We start from the raw sequence: 15,815 nt of genomic DNA, 5'->3' as shown, positions 1-15,815 counted from the left end.
GGGGCTGGAGGTGGGTGGCAGAGGGAGCCAGGCAGGTGGCAGGAGGGGCAGGGCGGTGCTGCACGGCACACTGGTCTGGCTGGACACGGCTGTGGCAGTTTCGCTCCCATCTGGTTTCCTGCCAGCAGCCCTGAGCCCGGCTCCTGCATTGGGGCGAAAGGCAGCAAACAAGCAGCCTGAGGCCTGTTTATCTGTCTGGGGGCACTGAGAGGTCCCCCCTGACCCCACTGTTTACCCAGCCGCTGCCCCGAGGGGAGACACTGGGCAGAAGTAGCCTTGCAAGTGCTCCTGTTCCCGGTCGGCTCTGCCCTCTCATGCCAGGGTCCCTTGGGCCAGATCCAGCTCTCTCTCTCTCATACACACACACCAGGCAGCTGGGGATAGCCAGGGCTGCTGTGGGTCGGGAGTGAGGAGCACCAACAGAGGTGGGGAGGGAGCCAGGGGCTGGGCTAGCAGGGACTGCAGATCGGGATTGAGGAGGGGCACCAGCAGAGTTGGGGGGAGCCCAGGGCTGGGATAGCAGGGGCTCTGGGTCGGGAGTGAGGGGTACCGGTAGGACTGTGGGGGCAGCCAGGGACTGCGGGTCAGGATTGAGGAGGGGCATCAGCAGAGCTGTCGGCAGATCCCAGGGCAAAGCAAGCAGGGGGCTGCAGGTCAGGACTAAGGACACTGCCCAAGATGGGGGACAGCAGGGATGGGGTCTAGGACTGCAATATTAGCTCAGCTCCAGGCTGGAAGTGCGGGGTGGGGGTGCCCGGCCCGGCCATTCCCTTCCTTTGGGTTCTCATTAGTGTTACTCATTTTCCAGGAGCTGTTGGACCCTCAATCTGAGTCATGTGAGGATCCCCCGGCAGCACCCTCTCCTGGCACTCTGGCCCTGCCCACAGCACCAACAGGGCCATGATAAGTAGCAATGAGCAGAGGCTCAGACATGTGTGTCCAGGCCCTGGGTGGTACCATCTGCACCATGGCCTAGTGCCCTGATCTGACCCGCCTGCAGCTATTAGCCAAGCGGCAGGGGCTGGGGCAGCACCTGGTGCCCCCTTCCCTCGGCTCCAGGAGCAGTGCCGCTGCTCTTGGGGTGCCCTTCTCCCCAGCCCACTGGCCTGGCTAGCGGGGGTCCGGGTCACACCCCGGCTGGGGCAGCCCCTCCTGAGATTGCAACTCCAGACAGGCAGGCCCTGCCGCTCACCAGGCACTGGGTCTAGGTGACTCAGGGCTGGGATGGAACGTCCCTGTCCACACACCTGGGAACAGGGAATCACTGCCCCGGCCAAAGGGGCAGGGATACGGGCGGGGTCCCACTACCCTGAGGGCAGCTCCAGGGTGCCTGACGGGGACCAGCCTGTATCCTTGTGCCCCTGCAATGGTTCAGGGCAACCGCTGGGGGGAAGGACCTGCCTGGATTCCCATCACCAGCTGCCCTGGCATATGAGTCAGCGTGTGGGAAGCCTTGGCCTGGGGGCTCCTTGTGTGGGGCAGGAGCTGGGACCTGCTGGGAGGGGCTGGGGCTGGAGTAGCTGGGACCTCCCCCACAGCCAGCGCTCCTGCCCCACACACCACAGTGCCCCCTGCTAGGAGAGGCTGGGGCTGGCATAGCTAGGAGCTCCCCCCATGGCCAGGGCTCCTGCCCTGCTCCCCACAGTGCCCTCTCCTGGGAGAGGCCAAGGCTGGAGTGGCTGGGAGCACCCCACACACAGCCAGCGCTCCTGCCCCACACACCACAGTGCCCCCTGCTAGGAGAGGCTGGGGCTGCTGGGAATTCAGTGTATTTCTGAGACAAGTGCAGAGGAATGGGGGGCTGAGCAGCCTTTGGGCCGTGCTGCAATGAGATCCTGTTGGCCAGGGATGCTGGCACCCCCGGAGGCGAGGCAGGGAGCTGGCGTTAAAACTGACTGGCCTCCAACTCCTAGCCATGGATCCTAATGCTGGGACCTTGCATTCCAGGGGTCAGGGCAGAGGGGCCAGGGGGCCGGCTGGAGCCCTGGGCTCAGACGTGTTGTTGGCCAGACCCATCTAGAAACCCCAAGGGGGCTGTCGCTCTGGTTTCAGCCCTGCGGGGGTGGGGGGAGCTGTGGATCCGGGGCAGCCGCCACCACAGCGGGGAGCCCATAGAGAGCTGGACAAAGGTGCCGGCTATAGGGGTGCAGCAGGAGACATGCCCCCTGCCAGGCCCCGCCCCACTCACCCCCAGCTCCCCCCCCCCGTATCTTTCAGGCCGAGTGTATGAACTTCATCAAGATCCTGCACCTATACAACCGCACCCACCTGTACGCCTGCGGCACAGGCGCCTTCCACCCCGCCTGCGCCTACGTGGAGGTTGGCCAGCGCATGGAGGTAGGGCCCGGCGGGCACTGGCGGTACCCCTGCTAAGGGACAAGTGTGAGCCGCCCTCCCAGCCCCAACCCCCAGGGCATCCCCTGCCCGCCACCTGCCCTGCAGGGGGGGGGGCGGGGTGGGTTCTGTTAGCAGCCTGACCCCAGACCCGCCCTCCCCCCAATCGCTGACGTGCTTCATTCCTTCTCTCCAGGAGCCTGTCTTTAAGCTGGACCCTGCAGCCATGGAGGATGGCAAAGGGAAGAGCCCATACGACCCACAGCACGTGGCCGCCTCGGTGCTCGTGGGTAAGAGCCATGACCCTGAGCTGGCACGGGCAGGCCTCCTTATCGTCTGCTGGGCCCTGCTGACTGCCACCTGCCCCTGCCCCTGCCCCTCCCCCACAGCGCCCCCTACTGGGAGATGCTGGGGCTGGAGTAGCCGGGAGCTCCCCCCACAGCCAGCGCTCCTGCCCAGCTCTCCACGGCGCCCCCTGTGGGCAGAGGCTGGGCTGCCTCAGGCACTGCAGGCTCGTGCCCTCTGGGGGGGTGCTGAGGGCGAGATGCCAGTTCTGTGCAGAGCCAGGACACAAGAGCCCCTGTTGGTCATCAGGGACTGTCCCCGCTGAGGAATCTGAGCCTTGAACTCACCACTGAGCTGGGGGAGGGGAGTGAGCAGGGCCCAGGCTGTGGGAGCCGGGGATTCACTTGTTAACCCTCCTAATCCCCCGGGGGTGCCCCTGTAAATTCCCCACCGCCACCAACAGTGACGTCTGGTGAGGGGGGTGAAGTGGATCCCTTGGCTGTCTGAGGAGCAGGACACCCGGCCTTTCCCCTGCCGATGGGGTGAGGTAGGCAGGAAGGGCTGGGCAGGCCCGTGTTTAATGCCCCCCACCTCTCTGATCCCTGCCCCAGGGGAGGAGCTGTATTCCGGGGTGGCCACCGACCTGATGGGCCGTGACTTCACCATCTTCCGCAGCCTGGGGCTGCGCTCGTCCATCCGCACCGAGCAGCACGACTCCCGCTGGCTCAACGGTCAGTGCCAGGGCTCAGGGGGTGTCTAGGGGGTGAGGCCAGGCCTTGTGGGTCCCCAGGAACATAATCCTGTTGCTGCCCAGGGGCCGATCCCTCGGCTCGAGGATGCTGGGCCGCGTCCTGAGTGTGGTGAGTTTGGCAGCCTCGGCCAAGCTCCTAGTGAATTTCACTCCCTGTCCCAGGGCCTGCTCTGACCCAGCCTCCTGCGAGGTGGGCGGGAGAGGCTCCCAGATCTGAGCATGCCAGTCACTGGGCACAGGTGGGAACAGCAACATGAGGGGGGAGGCAGAGGCAGGCCCTGAGTGTCTGTCTCTGGGGGGAGATTTCAGAACTTGGGGACAGGCTTGTGTTCTGTGCTCCTCCTGATTACTGAGGGCCCTGTATCCCTGCTTGTCCCCCCTTGTGCATGCCCCTGATTGGGGGTCATTTCCCAAAGGCTGAGGGGCACCGGCAGGGCTCTGGGGGGGAGCCCAAGGCTGGAATAGTAGGGGCTGCAGGTTGGGAGTTAGGGGCACTGGCAGAGCTGGGGGAAGCCTAGGGCTGGGATAGCAGGGGCTGCAGGGTGGGAGTGAGGGACACTGGCAGGGCTGGTGAAGAAGCTTTCCCAGCCCTAATCCTGTGGGCAGCCGTGCTCTGCTCATCCCCTTTGGCATTTCGCTGACCTGCCCTCTGAATCTCACCATCTGTCATGCTGGGATAATGAACTCATAGTCCTGCAAGAGCTTCTGGCCTCATTCACCCTTGGGGGGCCTCATTCCCACCCCTCCCCAGGCCATGCCTGGCCCTGGGATTCTCTCTCAGCTCTTCCCCAGCATCCCCATCCCTGCAGACAGCGGCTGAGGGGACTGCCAGGCTGGGGCTGCCATGGGCCCTGCCCACGCTCTGCCCCAGCCCTGTTCTGCCGAGAAGGTGCCATCACCTGGAAATGGGCAGCACCAAGAATAGCAGAGCCCCTAGGAGTGGCTCGAGATCAACCTGAGACAGTGCAGTGACCTGGCACCCCCAGGCTCTGCCTCCCAGGGCACCAGAGCTGGGCTGGACTGGGTGCAGGAATTGCCAGGCAGAGCTGTGGCAGGGAGCCCAGGGCTGGGATAACAGGGGGCTGCGGGTTGGGACTGAGGGGCACCAGCAGAGTTGTGGGGAGAGCCCAGGGCTGGGCTAGCAGGGGGTAGAGCTGGGGGGTGGGGCTGGGCTAGCAGGAGGTTGGGGGACTGCGGGTTGGAACTGAGGAGCATGACCCGTCTGCCCCGTACCCACTTTTCCTTCTCTCTGGCCCTGGACCCGCTCTCATGGCTGGGCTGACTCTCCCTGTGGGAGCTGGTGGATCTAGGCTGCCACCTAGTGGTGTGTGACTGCAGGGCCCCCTTTGAGTGGGGGGCACTTGTGGGGTGATGGAGCTGGGGCAGGGGACGGTCTGGCTGCGTGGGCATGGGGAGCCCCCCAGCTGCGCATTCCAGGGGCAGGGGGCTGAGCACGGCCAGTTGTACCCAATCACAGGCTGGTCTGGCTGGCCGGGGTGGGTCCCCGATGTGGCACGGGCGAGGGCGGTACTGGGGGAGCCCTGAGCTGCCTGTGGCAGGGCAGGTACCGCGGGGGCAGCATGTGGGTGCCCTCCAGCCTCCCCCGAACCCTCCCAGACAGGCAGGGGACCTGGGCTGCATCTCCGACCCCAGGTGCCATTCCCTGCCGAGCCAGTTTCAGGCAGCAAAGACTCCACCCATGGCACTGGCCGCGGGTCCTCCCTGACGATCAGGGCAGGGCCTGGCTGATCCCCTGGCAGTGCAGAGCCCATGTGGCCCTGGCCTGGCTCAGGCTCAGGCTGTTAGCTTCACCTCTCGGGAAGGGAGAGCTGGGGGCTAGAGCAGTAGGGGTCAGGACTCCTGGGTCCCGTTCCCTGCTCTGAGAGGGCAGTGTGTGTAATGGTTAGAGCAGTGGAGACGGGATGTCAGGACTTCTGGATCCTATTCTTTGCCGTGCCACAGATTCACTGGCTAACATCCCTTCTTTGTACCTCGGTTTCCCCGTGTCGGCCAGGGGTAGGGCACTGCGCCGCGTGGGTTGGCACGTAAGTTGGGTAGCAAAGCGCTGGCAGCCCCGATTGGGTCGAGTGCAGCCGTTACTCGCTCTACTTTCTGTCTGATCACCTGTGCTGGATGGCATGGGTGCCTGGTGCTCGCCCTGCCTGACCCTCCCTCCCTCCCCCGGTTCTGCCATGCCCAGAGCCCAAGTTTGTGGACGTGTTCTGGATCCCGGAAAGCGAGAACCCGGACGACGACAAGATCTACTTCTTCTTCCGTGAGACGGCGGTGGAGGGGCAGCAGGGGCTGGGCAAGGCCAGCTTCGCCCGCATCGGGCAGATCTGCAGGGTGAGTGCTCCCATGCCCACCCAGCCCCGCTGGGACAATGGGGCTGGTCCCTTTCCCTGCACCCCTGGGGGGCCGGGAGGGATGGGTGTCACCCCATCTGTGCTCCTCCTGCACAGCAGCGACACTGGGGTTGGAGCCGAGCCTGCCTGGCATTTGGGCAGCGGCTCTGCCAGCCAGGCCGGTGGGGTCGTTCCCCGGCTGTGCTGGCAGGAGCCCCACGCTGGGGACAGCTCAGTCGTGCTCTCCCATGCCACCGCGGCGGGTCCGGCCCGGAGATGGGGAGTCCACCGTCTGTCATGTCCCGGGACGTCCTGGTGGGTGGAGGGTTTCTCTGGGGACGGGCATCCTGCTGAGCCAGGAGCTCCCTGCATGCCCCCTGCCCGGCCCCCTCTCAGCCTGTCTGTCCGGCCCCACAGAACGACCTGGGCGGGCGGCGGAGCCTGGTGAACAAGTGGACGACGTTCCTGAAGGCCAGGCTGGTGTGTTCAGTGCCAGGCAGCGACGGGGGCGACACCTTCTTCGACGAGCTCCGTGAGCGGCGTGGGGCGGGCGCCAGCTGCAGGGCCACTGACTGGGGTGGGGGGCGCTCTGTGCCCGGACGGGGATGGGGTGTGTGGGGAAGCTACACGCTGGTGGTGGTGGCGGGGCGCTGGTCACGTCAGGCGGGGGAGGTATTGCTGTGCACCCTGGCTGAGCAACAGGGGCCTGGGTTTGATCAGTGACCCGCACTCACAGGTGACGTCTTCCTGCTGCGGACGAGGGACACACGGAACCCCCTGCTCTACGCCGTCTTCTCCACCTCCAGGTACAGTGGGGCCCCCCCAATACCTGCCCCTGCCAATGCCCAGCCCCCCAGATCACCTGGCCCCCCCCAGCCAGTTTTGCGCTGACCCCCAGCTCACCTGCCCCACTTCTCAGAGCGCCTGCCCCCCCACATGTCCGTCCCCCTACCTCGCTCTCCTGCCAGCCAGCTCCGAACTGACCCCTCTGCTCACCCAGGGCCCCCCTCAGCACACCCAGCCTCCTCAGCCAGTTCATCCAGCCCCACAGTGCATCTGTCCCCCCAGCTCGCCCATGCCCCAGCTTGCCTATCCCCCCAGCCAGCTCCACGCTGCCCCTCCATGGACCCCTCACCAGAGCACCCACAGGTTCTGCAGCTGGTGAGACCCCTCATCCTTCCCCTCCAGCCCCATGCCCACTCTGACCCTCTTCTCCCTGTGCCCCTTGCCCTTCCCCCACCTCAATGCCCTTTTGATTCCAGTGCCCCATGCCCCCCTCACGCCCTTGCCTGTTGCTTTCCCCACAGCTCAGTGTTTAGGGGCTCCGCCGTCTGCCTGTACAACATGCACGACATCCGCCGAGCCTTCCTGGGGCCCTTCGCTCACAAGGAGGGGCCCAACTACCAGTGGGTGTCGTACCAAGGCCGCGTGCCCTACCCTCGCCCGGGCATGGTACGTGCTGCGGGCCCCAGCTGGCTGGGAGGGACGTGAGGCACGGGGCTCCCCCCGCAGCCAGTGGGGATCAGGCCCCCCCACGCGGCGTCATCCCTCAGCGGGGCTGTGTGGCTGCCCGGCCCCTTGATACCTGCCCCTCCAGCCCTGCATCCTGCCCCCATCCTAGACCCCTTGAGCCCCATGGCCCCTATACCTGAGCACGAGGCCTGGTGCCTCAGCGCTCACACACAGCTCTGCCAGCCTGACCTGGGGGGAAAGTCCGTCCTGCCCCCGCCCAGAGGCCTGTGGGGGCAAGGGGTGGCCAGCTGTGAGAGGGGCCTGGGCAGGGGGGAAGGCTCAGCGGCTGTCGGTGCCCTGCAGGAAGGGCTGTGCTAAGTCTCAGCACCAGTGGATCTGGGAGGGTAGGATGGGCGCTCAATGCCCAGCGCAAAGCTGGTTCATTGACCAAAACATCCCCCCACGCCTCCCAAAGGGAAATGACTGAGCTGGCTCTGACCAAGGGGCCCGGAAAGGATGAGCCACAGGGGCTGCGGGTCCGGAGTGAGGGGCACCAGCAGAGCTGTGGGGGAAACCCGGGGCTCAAAGAGCAGGGGGCTGTGGGTCGGGAGTGAGGGGCACCGGCAAAGCTGTGGGGGGAACCCGGGGATGAGAGGGCAGGGGGCTGCGGGTCGGGAGTGAGGGGCACCGGCAGAGCTGTGGGGGAAACCCGGAGCTCGGAGGGCAGGGGGCTGTGGGTCGGGAGTGAGGGGCACCAGCAGAGCTGTGGGGGAAACCCGGGGCTCAGAGGGCAGGGGGCTGTGGGTCGGGAGTGAGGGGCACCGGCAGAGCTGTGGGGGAAACCCGGAGCTCGGAGGGCAGGGGGCTGTGGGTCAGGAGTGACGGGCAGCAGCGTCTCATGTGCAGTGGCCAGTGTCCCGTCCCCCATTTTCCCCAGCTGACCTCGCCACTCTCTGCCCCCTCAGTGCCCCAGCAAAACCTTTGGCACCTTCAGCTCCACCAAGGATTTCCCCGACGATGTGATCCAGTTCGCCCGCAACCACCCGCTCATGGCCAACCCCGTGCTGCCACACAGCCAGCGGCCCGTCTTCCTGCAGACCAGCGGGGACAACACCTTCTCCCGCATCGCCGTGGACCGGGTGACGGCCGCCGACGGGCACTATGACGTCCTCTTCATTGGCACAGGTGCACCCACTGCCCCTCCCGGAGCCCGGTCGCTCCTGCCAGCCCCACATTTCCCTGGAGCTGTCATGGGCGGAGCCCGGGACCTCTAATGTTCCGCCCGTGCCACACATGCCCAGTGAGCGCCAAGGCTGCCCTCCGCTGCCCTCCTGCAGCGCAGGGAGCTGGGCATGTGGCTAAGTGCAGGGACAAATAGGGGAGCGACAGTGGCTCAGTGACTGGGATTCTGTTCCCTGCCCTCGCACTGGCCTGCTGGATGAGTCCCTCTCCCGCTCTGTGCCTCAGTTTCCCCTCGGTAAAATGGGGATAACAATACTGCCCCGGCCTGAGAGCTGTGGGGGCTGAGAAGAAGGGGATTCTGCCGTCCTTGCTCATGCTAAGCCATGACTGTGACCCCTTCGCTTCCCTGGGACTGCCTTTGCCAGTCAGGGCCCCCTTCTCTCGGTGCCCACGTATAGATCTGGGAGGCTAACCCTGGGCAGTGGGGTCCTGGGCCTGCGTCTCTTTCCAGTCGGGTGTGAGTGTGTGGGAGCTGCCCGGGGATGGGACATCTCAGCTGTGGATGTTACCATGCCCTGTCACCCCTTTCCCCCCCCCCCCCCGGCAGATATTGGCACGGTGCTGAAGGTGGTCTCGGTGCCCAAGGAGAGCTGGCAGAACATGGAGGAGCTGCTGCTAGAGGAGCTGCAGGTGTTTAAGGTAGGACAGTGGGCAGGAGAGGGAGGTGCCGGGGGCCTGATTTCCCCCCTCCCCTCCCCCCACACACCTGTCTTGTTGCAGGCTGGCACGGTTGTGCCCCCTCACCCCTCTTTCTACCCCTCGTCCGTGCTTGAGAGCTGGCGAAGAGCAACCTGAGCCATGGGCTGGAACTACTTTGCCTCCATGTATCCCTTCCCTCTTCCAGGCGCTAAAGGCGGGTGCCACATACTAATGAGCTGGGGGCCTCAGCCCCAGGGGAGCAGTGGCCATGTGGCAACCAGCCCCTCCCCCCAGCAAGGTGTGTGACTGGGTGCCTGCCACATGGGCCCGTCCCCCTCTGCCCACGTGGGGTGGGGCCGGCGGTGCCATGGGCAGGCAGCCCTGCCCGTGCCCCTGCCACCCACGTTAACCCAGCATCGCCAGCCTGACCCGACAGCTGGAGCCAGGATTCCTGAGTTCTATCCACGGTCCCACCATTCTGTGCTCTCGGGCGCATCATGTGGCCTCTTGGCACCTCGTCCGTGGAGCGGGTCAATGGAGCTGACACCACCCCCCAGAGAAGTACAGTGAGACCTCCCCCCGGGCATGGTCTGGACGGACAGGCAAAGTACCAAGCACCAGGCTATGCCAATCTGCCTGGGCTCCCCCTTAATGAGCTTTGTGCTCTGTTTGTCTCGGCAGGATTCATCCCCCATCACCAGCATGCAGATCTCGTCCAAGCGGGTGAGGAGCCCAGTGGGCACGGGCAGCATCTGAGAGGGTTGGATGGGAAGAGATGCGGGACGGGGGGGAGAAACAGCTGTGGGATGTGCTGGCTGTGCCAGGGTGCTGGCTGTGGTGCTGTGCCAGCCGAGCTAGGGTGCCAGCCGTGGCTGGATCCAGGGCAGGCACTGTACCCATCTGTGTCTGTACAGCCCCTTGCACCCAGTGCCCCAGAGCCAGCCATTGTAATAACAAGGGTAGGGCCTGCTGGGGATTAGCGCCGTATTCTGGCACAGCGTTGTCCTTGCACCACCGGAGACCGAGGAAAAGTAGTCCCGAGTATAGGGGCTGGAGGAGGTGTAGGGAGACCGACCCACGTGTCGGCCCGTTACTTGGAGAGCTTGGGGTTGCCCTGGTGACACGTCCAGGACAACCAGTGCGGGTGGGTGCTGGGCTGGGCAGCCGTCTGCCCCTCCCCTGTGCCGGGGCCCTTGCTGCAGTCTCGACGGCTGTCCCTCGGCCTCATCCCCTGCAGGAGAGCTGGGCTGGCCCTGACCCGCCTTGACCCGAATGCCCCCCAGATGCCCTGGCATGGGCATCCAGTGAGTGAGGCTGGGCACTGTGGCCGCCCCATCCCAGGGGAAGATTCTCCCCTCCTTTCCCCAGGCTGGCACCTCCTTAGACGTAGGCCCCATGGTGGCAGTGACATCCTGGCCACGTGCTGTGTGGGCACTTTCGCGGGGATGCAGGGCCTTGGCATGCGCCCAGGTGCTGGATCCGCCCCCAGCTGTCTGGCCTTGCCTCTCCAACAGCAACAACTCTACGTGGGCTCCCCGACGTCCCTCTCCCAGCTGCCCCTGCACCGCTGCGGGATCTATGGCAAGGGCTGTGCCGAGTGCTGCCTGGCCAGAGACCCCTACTGCGCCTGGAACGGCACCAGCTGCACCCGCTACATGCCCAACACCAAGAGGTACGGCCCCTTCTACTCCAGCCACATGGGGCCCAGGGGCGCCTCGCTCAGATCACTTCCTAGCTGCTCCTGGAAGCACCGAGCCATGGGGAGGATGTCATGGGACCGGAGAGGATGTCGGGGGACTGGGGAGAGGCATGCAGGGGGTACCGGCTGCATCAGAGCCCCCCCCACGCTGCAGGGCTTGGGGTAACATCTGGGGTAGGGTTGGCGCTGAGATGATCTTGTGCCAGCCTTATCCTGGGGCTAGGTGAAGCGGTAAGATCCAGCCCGGGGCAGGAGACCTCTGTTCAGTGCCACAGGCTCCCAGGGTGACTTTGGCCTCAGTTTCCCCATCTGTACAATGGGGAGAAGAGCCTTGCCCTGCTGCCCAGGGGTGTGTGAGGGGAGCGACATTAAACAGCGTGAGGCACCCAGATGCTAGGGTGATGGGGGGCCTGGTAGGGACCTTGGCGCTGCCAGCAGTCAGCACGCCAACAGACTGTTCAGGACAGCGACAGCCCCTCGTTAGGGACTGACAGGAGCGACGCCCTGGTCTCGTGTCGCAGAGCTGTGGGGCTCCACACCCAGGGTCCAGCAGGGCGCCCGGTGTAGGGTGCTCCTGGCGGGTGCTGGGGGAAGGGGGCTTGCTCCCCAGGCACTAGGAGAGGCTGCCAGAGCCCTTGTGCTCCTCAGAAAATGTCCATCCGTCTGTCCGTCCCCTGCTGTGCCCCACCCTGACCTCTCTCCCCGCTCCCCCCTACAGGCGTTTTCGACGACAGGACGTCCGGAACGGGGACCCCAACACGCTGTGCTCTGGAGGTCAGTGTGCCCACTCTCTGCCCCCAGGGTACCAACTCAGCCCTTAGCCACCGTCTGCGTGCCCATCCTCCCAGAGAGAGAAGTGCCCAGGCAGGACCACTGCCGCTCGCTCATGTGCCGCAGGATGTGGGGCGGGGCGCTGCCCCTGCTCACATGCCTGACATGAAGAGAAATGGGCACATGCCTGACATGAAGAGACATGGCCTCAGCGCAGACGCCTGGGGGGTGCTAGTTTATGCCCACTGCGTGGCCCATGGCTCTGGCCCATGCCAGCCACGCTCTTCCTGTCCCATCCACCCTGGTGCATTCGCTTGTGCCTGCTCCATGCCACGTGGCCCAAAGGCTCGGGCACGTTTGTTTGTGCCAGCCCCATGGCCTGGCTGCCCCCGTGTTTTTCCCGTGCTCACACTCTCGGTGGCCTGTGCCCGGCAGATCCACACCGGAGCAGCGTGCCGGAGAAGAAGCTGTATGGGGTGGAGGGCAGCAGTGCCTTCCTGGAGTGCGTACCCAAGTCCCTGCAGGCCCAGGTGCTGTGGACCTACCAGAAAGCCAGCAACACCCCGAGGAAGGAGGTACAGGGCCCCTCACCCCCAGGAGACAGGCTGCTCGGCCTGACCCACGTGCTGCATTGATATGGGGGCATCAGGCTGGCTGTGCCCAGGCTGGTCAGAGCCAAGAGAGACAGGCTGGCACCTATCATACCCCAGGATCCTGGATCCCTGTGCCGTCCTGGCTGGGCTCCAGCTCCCCACTCCCATCCTCTGCCCCTTCCCACTCCACTCACTGCTGCATATGCATGATGCGTGGCCACCCCCAGCCAGACCCCTCCCGGCTGCATAGACCCTCCAGCCCCACCACCTCACTCTTCCCTCCTGATCCCTCCCTGGCGTGAGGACACCCAGTCCAGCCTGGCCCTGCCCTGAGCAGGGGGAACCGGGAATAACTGCCCGGACCCATCCTTCCCTTGTGCCAGCTCAGAGTCAGCTCCAGCTCTGAACCACGCTCTCGGCACATGTCAGGCATCTCTTTGCCCTGATGCCCCCTCGGCCCATCCCTGCCCAGCAGCACTGGCGCAGCCCATGGCCCGCTAGCAGCGAGCCCTGCCCCCAAGCTACCCAGACCCTCCTGGGAGGCCAGGGTGGTGCGCTGAGGCACTGCACTTTGGCCCTGGCGCCGGCCCTGCTCCCCCGGCTCCAGCTCTGCCTTGTCTCCCCGGGCCCACAGGTGCAGCTGGACGAGCGGGTGCTGCAGACGGAGCGGGGCATTCTCCTCCGCAGCGTGGCACGCAAGGACACCGGGCTTTACCACTGCCAGGCCACGGAGCACGGCTTCACCCAGACCCTCCTGCGCCTCTCGCTGGAGGTGATTGGCGCCCGGGAGGAGGCACCTGCCGAGCCAGCCAGCAGCAAGCTGTGGTACCAGGATTTCCTGCAGCTGGTGGACCACCCCAACCTCAGCACCATGGACCAGGTCTGCCAGCAGCTGTGGGGCCGCATGAGCCACCAGCCCAAGAAGAAGCTGCCCCTGCCTTCCCCGCTGAGCATCCAGGCCAAGCCCCACAAGTGGAAGCATGTGGAGGAGACGCGAAAAGCCCGCAAGCGGCGCACACACGAGCTGCCCCGCGCCGAGAGGGGACCCCGCAGTGCTGCCGCCTGGTGACCTGCCGGACTCCTGCTAGGAGGCAGGGGAGGGTGGGGTGGGGAGGGGGGAGACCGGCGAGCCGAGCCGGCCATGGGTCCCCTCCATGTGTAGCTAGGTGGGGGCGGCCGCGCCCTTGAGACAACCTTCTCCCCTCTAGGCGTGGGGGAGCCCCCGGGGCCTGCCTCACAACCAGAGAGGGGGGCCCAGGCCTCAGACCATAGGCTTTGGGAGGCCAGTGCGACAGGAGCAGGGGCCATGCGCCATCCAGACACTGAAGAGGCCTCCTGGATCCAGCCGTGCCTCAGCCTGGATTGTCCCCCGTGAGGCAGATCAATCCGCATGGGACTGTTTTTGTTCGATTGGCCCTCGGCCCCTGCCCAACATCCTTTAACCCAGCCCCCTCCGGAGTCGGGAACCTCCCAGAGACAGCTCCCCACACACCCCTGTTTGGCGTGCGTTGGGGGGCAGGGAGACCGGTACCTGGGTTCCCCCGGCTCCCCTGGGGACATGACCACTGTTGTATTTATTAACAGACTGTTACTGATGAATGTAAACCCGCCTCGGGCTGCACCCCAGCCCCCAGTGGATGGAGGGGCACTGTTCTGGTCTTAGATACATGGACACGTGCCTGGCTGGTGGCTTTTGGGACGGGCGCATGTGGTCCCATGGTGCAGTGGGGGCGGGGTGGGGGGGTGCAGCAGGCAGGAGATCAGAGCCCAAGCCTCTCCCCTCACTTGGGACACTCCCTGATTAGAAGTAGGGGCAGGGTGCCCACCCAATGAGGCAGCATAGGAGAGATAACCATGTGGCCGGGAAGGCTCCAGCTTCCTGCAGGGTGGGGGGAAGGAGGGGAGAGTGGTGCGGAATGGGAGAGTCGCTGTGTGGCCAATGCCCCAAGTCTTTGGCCCGATCCCAGACCCAGGGAGAACTGATCCATGGCCCCTGGGGAAGCATGGGGCACGCTGGGCAGCCAGCTGGCCCTGAGGCCTGAACCACAGAGTGCTTCCCCATGGCCGCCATCCCAAAGCTGGCTCTGTGAGATGGGAATAACCGCAGGCCTTGTGGAAGTGGGATGTGGGTCCAGACCAGGCACTTTCAGCCCGGCTCTGGCAGTGTCCAGCGGCCATTTCTGGCTGCTGGCTGTTTGTGTGGCTGGCGCTGAACGGGTGAGCCCATCGCAACTGACCTCCCTTGTTGGGTGTCCCCACCGGAAGCCTGAGGCCTGTCTGGGGATGGAGAGCAGCTTTTGCCCAAGAGGGGGGTCGGGTGAGGGAGCTGCCCTGGGTGGGTGGAGGCGGCTTTCCCAACTGCTCCTGGCTAGGGACAAAGCATTTCAGCTCCAGGCTGCGTCCGTGCAGTGCCTTTCGCCAGCTGGGTAGCGCAGCGGGCTTCAGGTGACCGGGGCTCCACCACTGCCCTGCCGGGGGACCTTGGGCAAGTCCCTTCACCTCTGTACCCACTCCTCCCCCCAGCCATGAGGCCCGGGGAACAGCCAGCGCATGGAGAGCAGTCACCGAAATGCTCCAGGTACAAGCTGCATGTTATGACATGAAGCCTGAGCCCTGGGTGACCATGCCCACACAGGATGGAGTGCATGGCTCAGTGGCCACAGCTGAAGGTCATCAAAACAGGGCTTCTCCCCCAAGGACCAAATTTCAGCCCAGATCTACAGAGGTATTTAGGCTCCTAACTCCTGTTGTAGTCAATGGAAGTTAAGCTCCTAAAGACCTTGAAGGATCTGGCCCTTGGGTGGGTATGTCAGTCGCGTAGCAGCTTCAAAACCTACCAGCCTGAGTCTCCTGCTTTTCCTCTCCCCTTTGGGGGTGACGCACTGACCCCTCTGTGGAGACACAGGTAAGCAAAGAGAAAAGCGCTGCTTACGTCTTCAGGAGCCGGCTTGCGTGGATGCGATCTCCACTGCGCCGATGGGAGAAAGGCGAGGCAGGAAAATAGGAGGTGGAAAGAGAAGGAAGGAGGCGGTCGCAGACCGGGCGGGCCAGTGCAGCCCTGGTGCTCTGAGCTCGGCTTGGGTGCAGGAGAAAAGGGGAGCGTGGCACGGAACTGGACCCAGCCCAGCGGGACTGTATTATATTAACACAATAAAAGCAATTGATGAACGCTTGTGCTCCTGGTTTTCTGAAATGGGCTGAACCTGCCCTGGTCAGCGCTTTGCCCCTGCTACAGGTGCCTGAGCCACAGAGCCAGGCTGAGGAGCCTTGGCTACCAGAGCTGTAGTTGGCCAGGATCGAACCTGGGGTCTCGAGAGCTAGGAAGCAGGTACCTTTGGTGGAAGCTCCTGGGCTCTAGCCTGCTCAGCTGCTCTCCACCAGCAGGCAGGTGTGTAGTAGTGTACGTGCAGCAGGGGGTGCTATTGTAGTGTGCAGATTTGGCCCGAATGGCATCCCTGGCCCCGGGAGGTGTGGGGAAGCGGGGCAGGGGACAGGAAGCGAAGGGACACCCCAGGAGCGATGGCTGGCTGGATCCTGAAGCCTGCTCGCTGCCCAGGCTCAGTGAATGTGGTACCCACGCGTGGTTGGTCCCAGTGGCTCTAGCAGGCCCCGCTTCGGCTGGCAATCCTCTCTAGATGTCTCCTCACAGGATAGGGTCATTGGAGTATGCGGTGTGACGGGTGCCTCTCCAGGGCTGGGATCGC

General features: G+C 64.9%; 1 protein-coding gene across 4 annotated transcripts in view; it reads left to right on the top strand.

Annotated features, from left to right (window-relative positions):
• The window catches only part of SEMA3B (semaphorin 3B), a 42,554-nt gene extending 27,275 nt beyond the window's left edge, over positions 1-15,279 (top strand). For all 4 annotated transcript variants that reach the window (XM_048858376.2, XM_048858377.2, XM_048858375.2 and 1 more), the window contains 14 exons: positions 2,218-2,337; positions 2,531-2,624; positions 3,231-3,350; positions 5,571-5,716; positions 6,133-6,247; positions 6,452-6,521; positions 7,023-7,167; positions 8,133-8,352; positions 8,957-9,048; positions 9,730-9,771; positions 10,563-10,720; positions 11,466-11,521; positions 11,954-12,093; positions 12,746-15,279. In XM_048858376.2, coding sequence (XP_048714333.2) covers positions 2,218-2,337; positions 2,531-2,624; positions 3,231-3,350; positions 5,571-5,716; positions 6,133-6,247; positions 6,452-6,521; positions 7,023-7,167; positions 8,133-8,352; positions 8,957-9,048; positions 9,730-9,771; positions 10,563-10,720; positions 11,466-11,521; positions 11,954-12,093; positions 12,746-13,180 — 1,953 coding nt within the window. In that variant the 3' untranslated portion in view covers positions 13,181-15,279. The remainder of the gene's footprint in view (positions 1-2,217; positions 2,338-2,530; positions 2,625-3,230; positions 3,351-5,570; positions 5,717-6,132; positions 6,248-6,451; positions 6,522-7,022; positions 7,168-8,132; positions 8,353-8,956; positions 9,049-9,729; positions 9,772-10,562; positions 10,721-11,465; positions 11,522-11,953; positions 12,094-12,745) is intronic.
• The last annotated feature ends 536 nt before the right edge of the window (positions 15,280-15,815 follow it).

The sequence above is a fragment of the Caretta caretta genome, chromosome 7, assembly GCF_965140235.1.
Source record: "Caretta caretta isolate rCarCar2 chromosome 7, rCarCar1.hap1, whole genome shotgun sequence".
In the NCBI taxonomy this organism is placed as follows: Eukaryota; Metazoa; Chordata; order Testudines; family Cheloniidae; genus Caretta; species Caretta caretta.
Note: the sequence above shows the minus strand (reverse complement) of the source record. Positions and strands in the feature narration are given on the sequence as shown.